The 15,961-nt window shown below is 50.0% G+C and overlaps 1 protein-coding gene across 2 annotated transcripts in view; it reads left to right on the top strand.

The window, feature by feature from the left end:
* The window catches only part of TBC1D22A (TBC1 domain family member 22A), a 319,474-nt gene that overhangs the window by 269,561 nt on the left and 33,952 nt on the right, over positions 1-15,961 (top strand). For both annotated transcript variants that reach the window (XM_078076759.1, XM_078076760.1), the window contains one exon: positions 12,220-12,315. In XM_078076759.1, coding sequence (XP_077932885.1) covers positions 12,220-12,315 — 96 coding nt within the window. The remainder of the gene's footprint in view (positions 1-12,219; positions 12,316-15,961) is intronic.

The raw sequence follows: 15,961 nt of genomic DNA on the forward strand, positions 1-15,961 counted from the left end.
ATTTATTTATTTTTTTGACATTTAAAACAGAAACATCACTTTTATTGACAAGTTAGGGCCACAACAGACAGCTTCCAGAACAGAAATAAGACAGTCCCAAGACAACGGAGTGCAAAATCGTAGCAGACAGGTTATTAATTAAATTTAACTTGTACCACTGAAGCTTCCTCCCTTTCTCTCTAGAAGTAACCACTACTTTGAATTTGGTTTTTATCATTTCTAAGCATTCTTTAGTGTTTTTGTCACATGTGCGTGTGTCCATGAATACTGCATAGTATGGTAGTGAATATTCTGAAACTTTTATAAAAGACATCTCACTTAACAATTCTTTTGCGATATGCTTGTTTCATTCCACTTTCTGTTTTAATATTTATTCATGTTGGTGGATGTGGCCGTGTCCTACTTGTTTTCATCCTTCGGAGTTCTCTGTCGTATGAATGTGCTATAATTTATCCATTCTCCTGTTGAAAGATATTTGAGTTGTTTGCAAGTTTTTTTGAAATTACAAATGATGTTCAAACTAGCATTTTTGTACACATCTCCTTACACCCGCCTGTGGGAGATGCTTTGTTTAAGACATTTCTGGATTACTGGGTGTGAACATCGAGATGTTACCAGGTTGCCCTCCAAAGTAGCAGCATGCCCTCCACCCCCCAGCATATGTGGGATTTCTTTCAGCTCATCTTTTCTCCCATACTCTGCATTCCTCGTTATTTCTAGTTTTTGCCCATAAACATGAGCTGACCTCTTAACTTTTCTCATTTTGCTCTGCACATCCCTGATTACCAGTGTGCGTGAGCAGCTTTTCCTGTTTATACTGACCACTGTTCATATCCTTGACCCATTTTTTCTTTAGGTAGTTTGTCCTTTTCTTACTGATTCTTAGATACTAAAATATGTACATATTCTAGATGCTAATCATACCCCAGTCATGTATGCACTACAAATATCCTCTGTTAGTCTGTGACCTCCATATTCTCCTTAATTATAGTGCCTTTGTCAAATACCAGTTTGGGATTTTTGTGTTGTTGACTTTATTGATCTAAAGAATTTATGCTTGAAAGTTTTGCGCTTACATGTTGCTTTGTAATCCACTTTGAATTTGGCTTCGTGTATGGCATGAGGTAGGCATCTAATGTTTATTTTTTCCATATGGATAGCCAGGTGTCTCAGTACCATTTATTGAGCAGTCCTTTTTCCCCTTGCTGATCTGCACCACCCATGCTCCCTAGATGAATATCCACGTTAGCATGGGCGTATGTCTGAGTTCTCTGCTCCACTGGCCCGTCCGTCTGTCCTGTGCACACCTGGTCTTTATCAATCTCACAGAGTGTCTTGATATAGGATGTAAATCTTCACGTTATTTTTTCATCTCTGGGGTTGTGTTGCTATTCTTGACCGTTTGCTCTTCAGGATCAGTTTTAAAATAAGCTTCATATGCCACAAAAAGTCCTGAGTTTTTATTAGAGATACATTGAATTTGTAAATTAAGATGGAAGGCAATTGACATCTTTTCAGTATTGAATCTTTTTGCCCATTGACCTGGTATAACTGCCATTTAATTAGGTTTTCTCTTATGTCTTTCAGAGAACTTCTGTGTCTTTTCCATAAAGACGCACTTATTTGGTATTTTGCATTCTTGGGTGCCCCCACGCCTCTCCCCAGTGAAAGTTCTGCAGGGGTGGGCTCCACACCCCCAAGGGCTGCCTGCCTGCCCATGGTTTGGGCCTGTCTGAATGTCCTTTCATCACCTCTGCCCGGTGTGTGTGTGGGGGGTGGGGCGCTGAGTGCTCGGGGTCCCCCAGGAGTGACGTGGACGTCCTTCACAGTGCAGCTTTCTTTTGGAGTGGGTTCTGTGGCACACTGCCCGGTTTATTAGACACAGTTTACTGGAGGCAGTAAAGCCTGAGGACCTGGAGATTCTAGCTGTCTGATCCAATTGCAATGGGATGGGGGCTTTTTAATCGTCATTTCCAAGTGCATCTGGGCTCTTACATGGATTGTCTCTTCCTCAGCTAGAGAGATTTACGAGTTTTAAACATGTTATTGGTTATAGGAACAGTGTTTCTCCTTGACCTCCAGAATTCCCTGTCCTCCGAATCCTGACGTTATTCTGAGTGAGCATTTTAGGAGGAGACTTGTTTTCCAAAGAAGCTATGGGCCAGTGTGAAGCCTGTCCACACACAGCTGTGAGCTTGCTGTTCCGCTGGCCTGATGTTGCCAGACTGCATGCACACTGCAGGGCCGTGTGGTGCAGGGACTGGACATTTCCCTCGGGGCTAGTGCAGCAGAAGCCTGACCTGCTTCACCCCTGCAGGTGCATCATGCAGCTCAGGAGTGATCAGGTGCCACTTGCCGGTGGTCGCCTGGAGGTCCTGGCAGATTCCTCCCTGTTGTCCATCCCCTTCTCTGACAGTCCTGCCCTTCCTGAGGTGAAAATGGTCCCCAGGGAGTCATGCTGTCTGTGCGGACTGCTGTGCCCTGTGCTCAGGCTAGGGCTGTGGGCAGGGGCGGGCTGTGGCCAGGGGCAGGGGCGGGCTATGGCCAGGGGCAGGGCTGTGGGCAGGGGCAGGCTGTGAGCAGGGGCAGGCTGTGGGCAGGGGCAGGCTGTGGCCATGGCCAGGGGCGGGCTGTAGCCATGGGCAGGGGCGGGGCTGTGGCCATGGGCAGGGGCGGGCTGTGGGCAGGGGTGGGCTGTGTGCGGGGGGGGCTGTGGCCAGGGGCAGGGCTATGGCCAGCGGCGGGCTGTAGCCATGGGCAGGGGCAGGCTATGGCCAGGGGCGGGCTGTGGGCAGGGGTGGGCTGTGGCCAGGGGCAGGGCTGTGGGCAGAGGCGGGCTGTGGCCATGGGCAGGGGCGGGCTGTGGCCATGGGCAGGGGCACGCTATGGCCAGGGGCGGGCTGTGGGCAGGGGTGGGCTGTGGCCAGGGGCAGGGCTGTGGGCAGAGGTGGGCTGTGGCCATGGGCAGGGGTGGGCTGTGGCCATGGGCAGGGGCAGGCTATGGCCAGGGGCGGGCTGTGGGCAGGGGCGGGCTGTGGCCAGGGGCGGGCTGTAGCCATGGGCAGGGGCGGGCTGTGGCTATGGCCAGGGGCGGGCTGTGGGAAGGGGCAGGGCTGTGGGCAGGGGTGGGCTGTGGCCAGGGGCGGGCTGTGGGCAGGGGTGGGCTGTGTGCGGGGGGGGGGCTGTGGCCAGGGGCAGGGCTATGGCCAGGGGCGGGCTGTAGCCATGGGCAGGGGCGGGCTATGGCCAGGGGCGGGCTGTGGGCAGGGGTGGGCTGTGGCCAGGGGCAGGGCTGTGGGCAGAGGCGGGCTGTGGCCATGGGCAGGGGCGGGCTGTGGCCATGGGCAGGGGCAGGCTATGGCCAGGGGTGGGCTGTGGGCAGGGGCGGGCTGTGGCCAAGGGCGGGCTGTGGCCAGGGGCGGGCTGTAGCCATGGGCAGGGGCGGGCTGTGGCTATGGCCAGGGGCGGGCTGTGGGCAGGGGCAGGGCTGTGGCCAGGGGTGGGCTGTGGCCAGGGGCGGTCTGTAGCCATGGGCAGGGGCGGGCTGTGGCTATGGCCAGGGGCGGACTGTGGGCAGGGGCAGGGCTGTGGCCAGGGGTGGGCTGTGGCCAGGGGCGGGCTGTAGCCATGGGCAGGGGCGGGCTGTGGCTATGGCCAGGGGCGGACTGTGGGCAGGGGCAGGGCTGTGGCCAGGGGTGGGCTGTGGGCAGGGGCAGGGCTGTGGCCAGGGGCGGGCTGTGGCCATGGGCAGGGGCAGGCTATGGCCAGGGGCGGGCTGTGGGCAGGGGCAGGCTATGGCCAGGGGCGGGCTGTGGGCAGGGGCGGGCTGTGGCCAAGGGCGGGCTGTGGCTATGGCCAGGGGCGGGCTGTGGGCAGGGGCAGGGCTGTGGGCAGGGGCGGGCTGTGGCCATGGGCAGGGGCGGGCTGTGGCCATGGGCAGGGGTGGGCTGTGGCTATGGCCAGGGGCGGGCTGTGGCCAGGGGCAGGGCTGTGGCCAGGGGCGGGCTGTGGCCATGGGCAGGGGTGGGCTGTGGCCAGGGTGGAGCTGTGTGGCTCCTGGTCATTACTGTCTGGGTGAAGCTTCATTAAAGCGGAAGCTCTTTTGGACGTTATCCTACAGGCAGTGGACCTTTAGAAACCGTACGGTGATGAGATAGGCATCCGCTTAGTTAGGGCATCCTGCTCACAGTGTGCAGGTGGACTGGAGGGGCCTGAGGACAGACGGCGAGATTGGTGGGGTCGCTGTTACGGACATCTTAGCAGCGTTTCACCAAGTTTGAATTGTTAGTTGGCTTTAGTTCCAACACAGACATTTTAAATGTTAATAGTTAATGTTGATTCAAAGAAAACGAGTAGAGCAGAGCCTTTTGTGCTGGTGTCACAGAATATGCCCGAGGATGCCGCTGTAATGTTTAAAACCATAACCATGAAGGAAAGAATACTGTCATTGGCCGGAAATCATGAGAAAATGTAAGTCTAGAGTGATAAGGGGGCGATGTCAAAGCAGTTGCCTACCCAGGGGAATCTGCCGGTTCATTTCTAGAGTCTACACCCGGGTTGGAGTGAGCCACAGGCGGGAGACAAACCCCGGGGAGACTGTTAGAGACTGAGCGGGTGCTGGTGATTGCCTTTCTTGGCTTTGGCCGTGGAAGTTAAAGGAAAAGGAAAGAAACCCCTCCCCTCAGAGATGTACCCCCAGTCCTGGATTCATAAGGGTTTGGTGCCCTAATTTACATGACCCAAATCCTAAAACATTTTAAGCTGAAAATTTAGTTGAAAGTAGTCTGGGGATAATAGTGCCCTTAGGTTCAGGTAGACGTAAACACAATTTTTTCCCCCAAAGAAAATCAATTTTTAATGCAAGCTTCGAAGAATTCCGACAGATAAAAGTTCAAGGAACATAAGCTCCAAAAGGGAAACCCCACTACAGGACGAGGAAGCCTGCCACAAAGACCAAGAATCAGCAGAGAAAACACACTTAGAGAGAGACCCGCAAAGACTGCGGATTGTAGGATTCTCTGAGATGTGCTAGACAGTAAGCTCCCTGAGTTTAAGATAAAGGGAAGGAGCATACTGAATGCAAGCACAAGGGAAGGAGAACCCTCACAATTTTCAAGGCAGGTGCGAGAAAAGAGCCAGGATTCAGATTTACCGGATGCTTTTGTTGCCCAGGAATTGTGATGTGAGAGCTGACTAATGATCTAGAAGGGAGACTCCCAGGAAGTACCTCTCCCAGGGAGTCAGAGCTTCAGTAAAAAGGGGAGTAGAGAAAATACGTCAGCTTTACCCACCCCAAATTCTGAGAAATGAAAGAGAATGTGGAGGGACAAGGATGACATCTTCCAGATTGACAGAAGTGGCCTACTCCGAGGACTCAGGGTGCCCGAGAGATCTCTAGTCAAACAAATAGTATAGGGAAACCTCAAAAGCAGGTGGAGAGAAAAGGTAGGATTCCTGTGAAGGGAGGACAGGCAGACTTAGCATTAAACCGTGGAGGCCGGAAGACGGTGAGTTAACCTCTTTAAAAATAAGAGCCATCCTGGCATCGTGTATCCAGCAAAACTACCTTCCAGGAAAGAGAAGGACTAAAGACATTTTTAGACAAAGAAAAACCAAGAGGTTTACTACCAAGAGACCCTCTCACTGAAGGAGTGGCTAAAGGTTCCATTTCAAGAAGGAGAATGATTTCAGAAGAAAGGTTTAGGTACAAGAAGAAATCAGGAAAAGGTGAAGTTACGAGTAACTCTGCACACTGATGTCTAAAACAGTAAGAATAATATCTGTATTTGTAATGTTAAAAAATCAAGATAGAATTAAAATCGGCCAAGGCCAGTATTAGCATTTCGCCAGGAAACATAAGATCTGTGTATGTCTTTGGTGTGCTTGGAATTAAAATATCCCTCACTTCTGTGTTGTTTGGGAAGGTAACAAAGATCATGATTAGTCTTAGACCCTAAGTTAAATATGCATGTTAACATTTGTAGAGTAACTATTAAAATAATAGAAACAATTCAGTAACTTCCAGAATAGTTGGGGCTAGGGCTTTGGAATAAGGGGGAAGGTAAATAAGTCCAGTTGTAGACAAGAAAGAAAAATAATAGAAATAGAATAACTATAAATTTAAAAGTAAGAAGATGAAAATTACTCTGAGTGAATCAGGAATCATAGTTAGCAGGAGCTCAACTCCACAGGGACCATGTCTGGAGTTTTGAAAATCCAACATTGTACTAGTTATATGACAAATACAATGACACAGAAAGAGTACAAGTAAAGGATGAAAAAAATACACCAGGCAAATTATATCCCAACAACTAGCAACAACCAGAAGTTAAAATTTTCAAATTACCGTTTTTATTTTTAAATTTAATTTAGTATTTTTTTATTCAGGTATAATTAACAGAGTGTTATATTAGTTTCAGGTATACAGTATGTTTCCACAGTTCTATACATTTCTCAGTGCTCAGCACGATAAGCGTGTGCTTCATCCCCTTTACTTCACCCATCCTCCCGCCCACCACCCTTCTGGCAACCTCTAGTTCTCTATATTTGAAGTTTGTTTTTTTCTTTTTTTTCTTTCTTTCTTTGTTTTGTTTTTAGATTCCACACAAGTGAAATCATATGGTGTCTTTCTCTGACTTACTTCACTTGGCTTATGCCCTCTAGATCCATCCATGTTGTGCACATGGCAAGATCTCATTCTTTTCCATTCTGTATATACACCACATCTTTATCTGTTCACCTATTGATGGACACTTGGGCTGCTTCCATATCTTGGTTATTGTAAATAATGCTGCAGTAAAAATAAGGGTGCATGTATCTTTTTGAACTAGTTTCTGTTTTCTTTGTGTAGTGGATTACCGGATCATATGGTAAGTCTGTTTTTACTTTTTGAGGAACCTCCATACTGTTTTCCACAGTGGCTGCACCAATTTGCATTCCCCTCAACAGTGCATGAGGGTTCCTTTTTCTCCACATCTTTGTCAACACTTGCTATTCCCGTGTTTTTGATTTAGCCATTTTGACAGGTGTGAGGTGATATCTCATTGTTCTTTGGGTTTGCATTTCCCTGATGGTGAGTGACGTTGAGCATCTTTTCATGTCTCTGTTAGCCATCTGGATGTCTTCTTTGGAGAAATGTCTATTCAGTTCCTCTGACCATTTTTAATTGGATTATTTGTGTTTTTGGTGTTGAGTTGTGTAGGTTCTTTATATATTTTGGATATTAACCTCTTATCATATATGTCATTTGCAAATATCTTCTCCCATTCTGTGGGCTGCCTTTTTGTTTTGTTGATGGTTTCCTTTGCTGTGCAGAAGCTTTTTATTTTGGTGTAGTCTCAATAGTTTAATTTTGCTTTTGTTTCCCTTGCCAGAGGAGACATGTCCAGAAAAATGTTTTTATGGCTGATGTCAAAAAGATTACTGCGTATGTTTTTTTCAAGGAATTTTATGGTTTCAGGTCTCACATTTAGGTCTCTAATCGACTTTAAGTTTATTTTTGTTCAAAACACTATTTTTGATAGTGTCAAATAATATAAGCTGCTTTGGGAAAATCTAACAAAAGATACAACAGACATGTACCCTGAAAACTATAAAACATTGTTACGAATAATTAAAGAAGAGCTAAGTCAGTGGTGAGCTATACCATGTTCATGAGTCAGGACACTCAATGTTGTTAAGATACAATTCCCCCAAATTAATCTATACATTCAGTGCAACTCCAGTAAAATCCCAGCAAGCTTTTGGAAAAATTGACAAACTGGCTCTAAAATTTTTTATGGAAGTGCAAAACACTTAGAATGGACAAATCATCTTTGATAAAGAAGAACAAAAATAGAGGACTAACACTACCTGATTATTAACTCAGCAGAGAAAGGATAGTCTTTTCAACAAATTACTGGAACAGTTAGGTATCCATGTGCTTCAAAGGGAACTTCAATCCCTACCCTATAATATATACAAAATGTATAACATTTTCTTATAACATTTTTTTTTTTGTATAACTCAAAATGTATTGCAGAACTAAATGTAAAGCTTAAAACTATTTTAGAAGAAAACCTTTATGCCCTTAGGTTAGGCAAAAATTTCTTAGAAATGACACCAAAAGCAGGATCCGTAGAAGAGCAAAGTAATAGATTGAACTTCATCAAACTTTAAAATTCATGCTCTTCAAGAGTCACTCTCAAGAGGATAAAAGACAAGTTATAGACAGAAGTGTTTGTAAAGCACATAGCTGATCAAAGACTTTAAGTATTTAGAGTACGTAGAAAGTCACTCATATCTCAACAATAAGAAACAACTCAGGGAAAAAAACTGAACGGACACTCCACCAAGAATGTCAAATAAGTACATTCAAGATCTTCAAAATCATTAGTCATTAGAGAAATGTAAATATGTAAATTAACGCCATAATGAGATCCTACCACTTGCCTATGAGTGGGGCTAATATTAAAAATACTGAGTATTTTGTATATTGGCAATGGGGTGACAGAACTGGGACTCCATCTGCTGCTGGTGGGAATGTCAAGTGGTGCAGCCACTTTGCAGATAGTTTGGCAGGGTCTCCAAAGTTAAAATACTGCTACCGTGGGATCCAGCTATTCTCCTCCTTGGCATCTACTGAAGCAAAGTGAAGGCATATATCCATACAAAGACTTGTCCACAGACATTGACAGCAGCTGAGTGTGTCCTGGCCCCACGCTGGAAACCACTCAGTGTCTATCAACAGGCAAACAGCTCTGGTGAACAAGCTCTCGCAGGTATTAATGACATATTACTGAGCAGTCACAGGCAATGGACATGCAGCGACATGGCTGAGTCTCACAGTAATAGTGCTGAGTCAAGGTAGCTGGATGAAAGCACATGCCACATGGTTTTCTCTGTACAGAAGTATAGGAAGTGTGAACTCGTGTAGTGACAAAAGTAGATCAGTCGTTATTGCCTGGAGACTGAGGGGTCGGGGGGAGAGCGTATAGAAGGGTATAAGGAAACCTGTGGGTGATGGATAGGTTCATTCTCTTGATTGTGATGGTGGTTTCACAAGTGTAGACATATATCAAAACCTATGCAATTATATACTTTCAATATGCAAATTTATTGTATGTCAGTTATATCTCAAAAAGAGCTGCTTAAAATAAGAGGCCAACAAAAGTTGATAAGTAGTTATGGTCATATCACACTGCCGCCCCCCTCCCAGAAGACTTTAAGGCAAAAGCATTGCTTGACATAGAGGAGATCATGTATAATAATAATATTCAGTACACCAGGAAGATAAAATAATTTAAAACTTGTATACATCTAATAACATATAGTTTCCAAATATATAAAACAAAGATTGGCAGAACTGTAAAGAGAAATCAGATCCACTGTTGTAATAGGATTTTTAACACACTTCTGTTATTGATAGCTCACAAAGTGACAAAGTCAATAGGATTTATAAGAGATCTGAGCAAGACTATCGATTAAATTTACCTGATAGACACATATAGGATATTGTATCCAAGGAATCCAGAATATATACCCTTTTAACACACACCTGGTGACAATAGCTGGCGTTTACATACTATTTACTATGCTCCAGGCATTATCCTAAGTACTTTATGTTGTTTAATTTACTTAGTCTTCCTAATATTTCACAGATGAGGAAGCTGAGGCACAGGGAGGCCAGATACTTTGTCTTGATCACATAGCTAATAAGTGGCAGAACCAGGGCTCAAACCAGGCACTCTGGCTCCAGGTGTGTTTTTGATCTGTAACTGTGCGGCCTTATGGGGCTTTTGTGGAAGCTAATTGTCTTCCACTCCAAAAACCAAATGCAAACAACAAAAGAATGAGCATCATGTAAATCACATTCTCTTTTTAAAGATTTATTTATTTGAGAGAGAGAGAGAGCTAGTGAGTGAGCGCACGGGGGGCGGGGGGGTGGGGAGGAGCAGAGGGAGAGAGAGAATGAATCTTAAGCAGACTCAGGCTCCATCCCATGACCCTGAGATCACGACCCGAGCTGAAACCAAGAGTCAGATGCTTAACCAGTTATGCCGCCCAGGCGCCCCTAGATCACATTCTCTTGTAACACAGTTGAGTTACCAGTCAATAACCAAAGAAAGCTCAAAAGTTAAAACAAAATAAAAAAATGAACCATTTATGTTCATAGACTTTAAAAAACATGCTAATAAGTAAGCTATGGTTCAAACAAGTAAATCGTAACATAAGGCAGAAAATTCTTAGAACTTAAGGATAGTAAAGATACTGTTCAGCTGTGGAACGCATCAGAAGTGGGTCTCACAGAATAAAGTTCATTGCCTCAAAAGCTTGCTTGTGTCGGAAATGAAGAAGAACCAAATACTAACGAGCTAATCATCATCCATCTTACGTTAGAGAAAGGACCGGATGATTTAAACATAATTTGAAGCCGCCCTGCATTTGTGTATATTAGACAATACCCACAGCAAAGAAGGGCAAGTCGGTGGTGGGAAGGCCATGGTGAGGGTAAGAGCAGAGGTGGAGGGAGTATAGAAGATTGGCAGATGGAACACGGACCCAGAAGTTGGTTCTTGGAGAACACCGACAAAATTAAGACTTTGAGCACCGTTGGGGACGATGATGAGGAAAGGCATATGTAAATGTGGTACTAAGAATTTCCAGTAGGATCCGGCTACACATGCAGCAGGGATTTCAAGGAAAATGGGATATTATGAACAAATTTGAAAAATTAGATGACAAATTCTTAGAGAAAGAAAATTTTTCAAAAATTTTGAAGGAGTCTGAGGAGTTAGAACTTGAATCAGGAATCCACATCTTTCCACAAGGAAAACATCAGGCCTGGTCTGTTTTCTAGGGCATGCCTAGCAAGCATGCCAAGGGGAGATGTCCCAGTCCTGTGTGGACTCTGAGCATGGAAGCAGGTAGAAAAAGGCAGGCACAGTCTTCATGCTTAAACTGCACAGGGGCAGTTCAAGAAAGGATAACGGGAGGCCAGTCTCAGCGTGGACATGGAAATCCTCTAAATGAAACATTAGCGAATGGGGCCTAGCTGTGATGAAAAAATGTAATACGTTGTGGCCAGATTGAGTTTCTCCGGGAATGCACGGAATGCACGGTTAGCATGACGTTAAGGAACTGAGTATGCTGATGTCACTCATCACATGAACAGATGAAAGGGAAACGATCTTACCACCTTCACTGATGCAGGGAGAGCATCTGATGAAGTAAGAACTCCAGTGAGTCAGGGCGAGTGTCCTAACCTGCTCTGTGTTACTGTCTACCCGAAAGACTTCGGGCAAAGCCGACTTTGTTATCGGGGCTGAAGCGTGCAGAGCGGCGGTCCCTGCTAGGTGAGGGTGTGTAGGGTAGGGATGCGCCTGCCCCGTCAGCAGCTCTGGGCAGCGCGGTGAAGTGGGACTCCGGGCTCCAGTGTCTCTCATTCCCTCCTCCCTAGCACTGTGCCGTCAGCCCTCCTGCCTGCCAGGGACCTCAGCGTGGCCACATCCCCTGCTCTGCCTTCTTTTATGATTTACTTGTTTGAACCATAGCTTACTTCTTAGCATGCTTTTTTAAAAATCTAGAAACATGTGTGGTTCATTTTGATTTTGTTTTGTCTTTTGAGCTTTCTTTGGTTACTGATTTGTAACTCCATTGTGTTTTAAGAGAATGGGAAGAGCTGAGTTTTGAGAACCCTGGTTTCAGAAGTTGGGGCTACATGCCTGAACTAAGGCCAGGCACGGGAGGAGGGGGCGCCCCTGAAAAGGGGGCAAGCTGAACCCATGGTGGGAAGGGAGCCTTGGCCTGGTGAGGAGCCTGTGGGGTAGGGGCATGTGCGCGGAGCCTCCTTCCTACCCCACCGATTCCAGCTGGCTTCGTTTCCCTGGGGGCACCCTCGGGGGAGCGAGGACCGCAGTTCAGCCCCTGCCAGTGACCCGGCCCCTGTGGGCAGGTGTCCTCCCTGGTTTGTGGCACAGGATGCCTTCTCATGGTCTGCCTTCTGTTATTGCTGGCTGTCATCCGTGCAGGAGAGGCGGATGAACAAGCTGCTCACCTCCTCTTCATCAGCAGCCTGTATTGGTGCGAAGGAGATGAGAAAAAGTAAAAGCGAGCAAGTCATGCACGCTTTGCGCTGTCTGAGAGCTCCTGGGGGCTCTGCCTGGTGGGGGGGTAAGCTGGCCGCCGGGTGGCCACGTGGTCGTGTGGGCGCACTCACGTCCCCTGTGTTCTCCCTTGCAGTCTGAACCTGACGGCTTCTCTCATTTCCACCTGTACGTCTGCGCTGCTTTTCTGGTGAGATGGAGGAAGGAAATTCTAGAAGAGCGGGATTTCCAGGTAAGTAAATGCCTTCTCAAAAGGCCCTGCGCTTGATTTTCTCCTGGGGGAGGTTCATGACACTGTCGTTCCCGGGGCTGTCTGTGCTGGAGCTGCGAGCCTGACCTCTTGCTGTTGGCGAGCTCGGCCGACCCAGGAAAGTGGGCTGGCCGCGTTCCCCCAGAGCCAGAAATTCAGCCCTTTCCCGGACTTCCGGGGTGCTTCCTGAGCCTGTGTGTGTCCTCCACAGCGCGGCCCCAAGGGGTGGCTCGGGGCTGCGATGCGTTAGGGGAGGTGCTGATCTGTGAGCGGACGGCTTGGGCGGCTAGCCGCTTGGCAGCTGTGTGACTCGGACATGTTGCTTGGCCTCTCTGGGCAGTTTCCTCAGCGACTTGGTGGAGAGCCACACTGGCTCCCACTCAGCTCTGTGCTCGACTAGGGGCTCCGTGGGTGCTGAGTCCCCAGCCTGTCCCCACCCCCAAGTGTGCCTCCATGTGGTGGCCTGAGTACCATGGGGGTGTTGACCCCTTCACAGGGTGCTATCCACTGGGACCCCAGGTGCCCGAGTCCTTCTGCCTGGTGACCTGGGAAGGTGGGGCCCCTCAGGTACACAGAAGAGGACACCATCGGTGGGGACCAGGGACCGGGCTCTGCCCCACCTGGCTGGGGACAGTCTGGCCACTTCACCTCCTCGAGCCCCTTGGCTTTTAGGTCAGGGACAAACTAGTAGGCCCTATGTCCGGGGTCACGGTGTGGTGGCTCTGGGCAGTCTGCTTGGCCTTGTGGCACTCTGGCTCCTTGTGGGAGGTTTGGGAGAACAGTGCTGGCTGAGCCGGACCCTGGCCCGTGGAGAGCCTGGGTGTTTCTCTGAGGGAGATGGGCACAGCTTCCCTGGGGCACAGCGGCCAGCCGTGGTGTGACCCTGGTCAGCACACACCCCTGGGCTTGGGCTGACTCCCCGAGCGCCTCCTGGAGACAGATGATACCGGGGGACCGCGGCTCTCCAGGCTGACCACGTGTGGGATTCTCATTGCCTCCCTCCTGGCGCTCTGCCTGCTGGGGGGAGGTGAGACAGAACTCGGGGCGATAGGAGTTCATGACCGTGGGGTGCTGTGCGTGAGAATGTGCTAAGGTGGGAGGCTCGTCATCGCCCCAGAAATCACTCTTGAGCCCTGACCCTGGGCAGCCCTGAGCCATGTGTGCCTGGGAAATGTCCCTCGCCCACTGGCCCTTGAGTTCTGGTTGGGGAGAGAGACTCATAACAGATGAGTGACCTTACATAAGGGGCTTTGCCACTCTGTCCCCCATTTCCTCCCCTGCTCCCCAAATAGGGACAGTGCCACCAGGATCCCCTTCCCACAGGGTGGCTCACGTCGTGGGGAGTGTGCTTGTAGCTTGTGTTCATTAGTATGAAGTGCCAGGACGGGGCTGACGCGGGGCTGTGACCCCACTGGGCTGGAGGACGGCAGGTGGGAGCAGCCCTCTACGCGAGGGACCTGAGCGAGGTCCGGGGAAGGTGCCGGCCAGGAGGTCGGTGCTGGGCTGGCCCCGGCCCCTCCTCACCCCGGGCCCTTTGGGGCCTCCTGTCTGACGCTCCTCACACAAGAGCCCCCGTGAGGGGGCAGCTCGGGGCTCTGCCACGTGGCAGGTGACCCGGGTGGCGGCGTTCCTGGGGGCTTGGAAGATGTGTTGCCAAGTCCCACGGTTCATTCGCCCGCCATGTTTTACCACCGTTTCTAGGAGCCCCACGTGTTGCTGTTTGGCTGCAGACCTTCCCCGGTGCTGGTGAGAGGGTTTGCCCGGGCAGTGGCCGAAAGTGGCTTGCCGGCCTCTCAGAGTCCTGAGCACGAGCTTGAGATTCACGGGGCCAGGAGACCAGCAGAGCCCGTGCAGAGTGTGGGGGGCAGGGGAGGACCCAGGGCTTCAGCGTCACGGGGGTTGACCGAGTGCGTGGTACAAACACGGCAGTGAGTTGTGGAGGACTGAACTAAATGGGAGAGGAAATAGGAAAACAGGAATTAAATAAAGAACCTTTGGAGTCCTGGTGAGCGTGGGGGAATCGTGTTTGTAATCGTGACATTTTAGGACAATGAGTGCACCCAGGGAGGACAGCCTGAGTGACTGAGACCAAGAACCCCAAGTCTCCAGCAAGAGAATGTTCCTGGGAAGAGCCTTTAAAAGCCCCCATTCTCACTCTGTGCAGACTTGTAATGTGCCCCTTGGGAAATAGTGTTGCTTTAAGTCCTTCCCGAGGAGAAAGGCTTCCCAGGAGCAAGGAGACTCCCCTGGTGTCCACCAGGCCCCCTGCTGCAGGTACCGGGTAAGAGGTGATGCGCTCTGCCCCCTGGGTTCAGTTCCCCTGAACTTGGGCAGGCAGTGCACCTTGGCTTCGGAGGCTCGCCCAGGCCGGTGGTCTGGTTGTGTGTGGTTCCGTGAACATCACCGAGGGCCTGCTGGGTCCTCTGGGTGGAGGGAGGCACCTTCTGGAGTGGGCGTTCGCTCCTGCCCTGAGCCTTAGTGCCCAGAAACTTTGTACTTTAACTTGAGGATCGGCCGTCCTGGCCAGAGCTCGCCCCACCCTTCCTGCAGATGACTCAGTTTCCCAGCCCTCCTGCGGGCACCAGAGTGCACCCCTTCCACACACTGCCTGCTCCCATCTCCTCCGGCCGCTGAGGTCTGAGCCTCTGTGCCGACAGCCTGGGTTCTGCCCTGCCTTTGCGTTGTTTTAACGAGCTTTTGTAGGGTCTTTGGGTGGAAAGACCTCCCTTGTGCTCAAAGTCTTATGTCCCCTGGGGGTGCATCCAGCAGGCTCCGCCTCTTCCTGGGCCTCTGGGGGGGTTGTTTCCCGGCAAGAGAGCTCACGGCAAGAGAGGGTGAGGGACTCGCTGTGCTGTGAGCGGCTGAGGCCCTCTCCGCCCCCCTTCAGGCACATGTGGCCGAATAAGCCATCCAAGGGCTGCCTCCAGCGTGTCCGGCGGCGTGCGAACCTGGCATGGCTCCTACTTCCGGGGCTCCAGCCCTGTTCCAGAACTGCAGGCTTTCCGCGAGGCATTGTGCTCCCTCTGAGCGTGCTCCTTCTCTCCGATGGGAGATGTGGTCAGGCTTCGGGTGTTGGCTTTGCTGGCATCTCTGGCTGGTTTGTAAGTTCAAGCATTACAGAATAGCTGCAAGTGAGCCACTCTAGAAAATCCTGTCACTTTATCCCCTGAAGTCTAAGCTGCTTCATTTGGCATCCCATGGTCGTGGGGGTCCGAGTGCAGCCCCGTGTGGCCCCGTGCTGCCCCCGCCCCGCTGGTCCTCCTTCACAGCCAGCCTTCCCTGCCTCCATGGCCCGGTGTGCCCCCCACCCTGGTGCCCACCCTGGTGCTTGTTGGAGCACCCAGCCGGGCTCTTCCTGTCCTGCCGGCCTCCTGGGACTGTGGCCCAGAGGCAGCGTGGACACAGAGGTGCTCTGTGAGACTGGGAAATTCTCCCCACGGAGGAATCGGCATCTTTGTTTTGATTTTGAGGAGAGTGAGTCCCTTAGACACACAGAGAAGGTGGCGGTGTGCAGTTTTTCAGAGGAAGGAGAGTAAATGATTGTGAACAGAGTGTGGAATTTGCAGTGGAAGCATGGGCCTTCCGTGGGGTCCTCAGGAGCGTAGAGGTCAGGAAATACTTCCAGGAC

Source organism: Halichoerus grypus, chromosome 6 (genome assembly GCF_964656455.1).
Source record: "Halichoerus grypus chromosome 6, mHalGry1.hap1.1, whole genome shotgun sequence".
Classification (NCBI taxonomy): Eukaryota; Metazoa; Chordata; class Mammalia; order Carnivora; family Phocidae; genus Halichoerus; species Halichoerus grypus.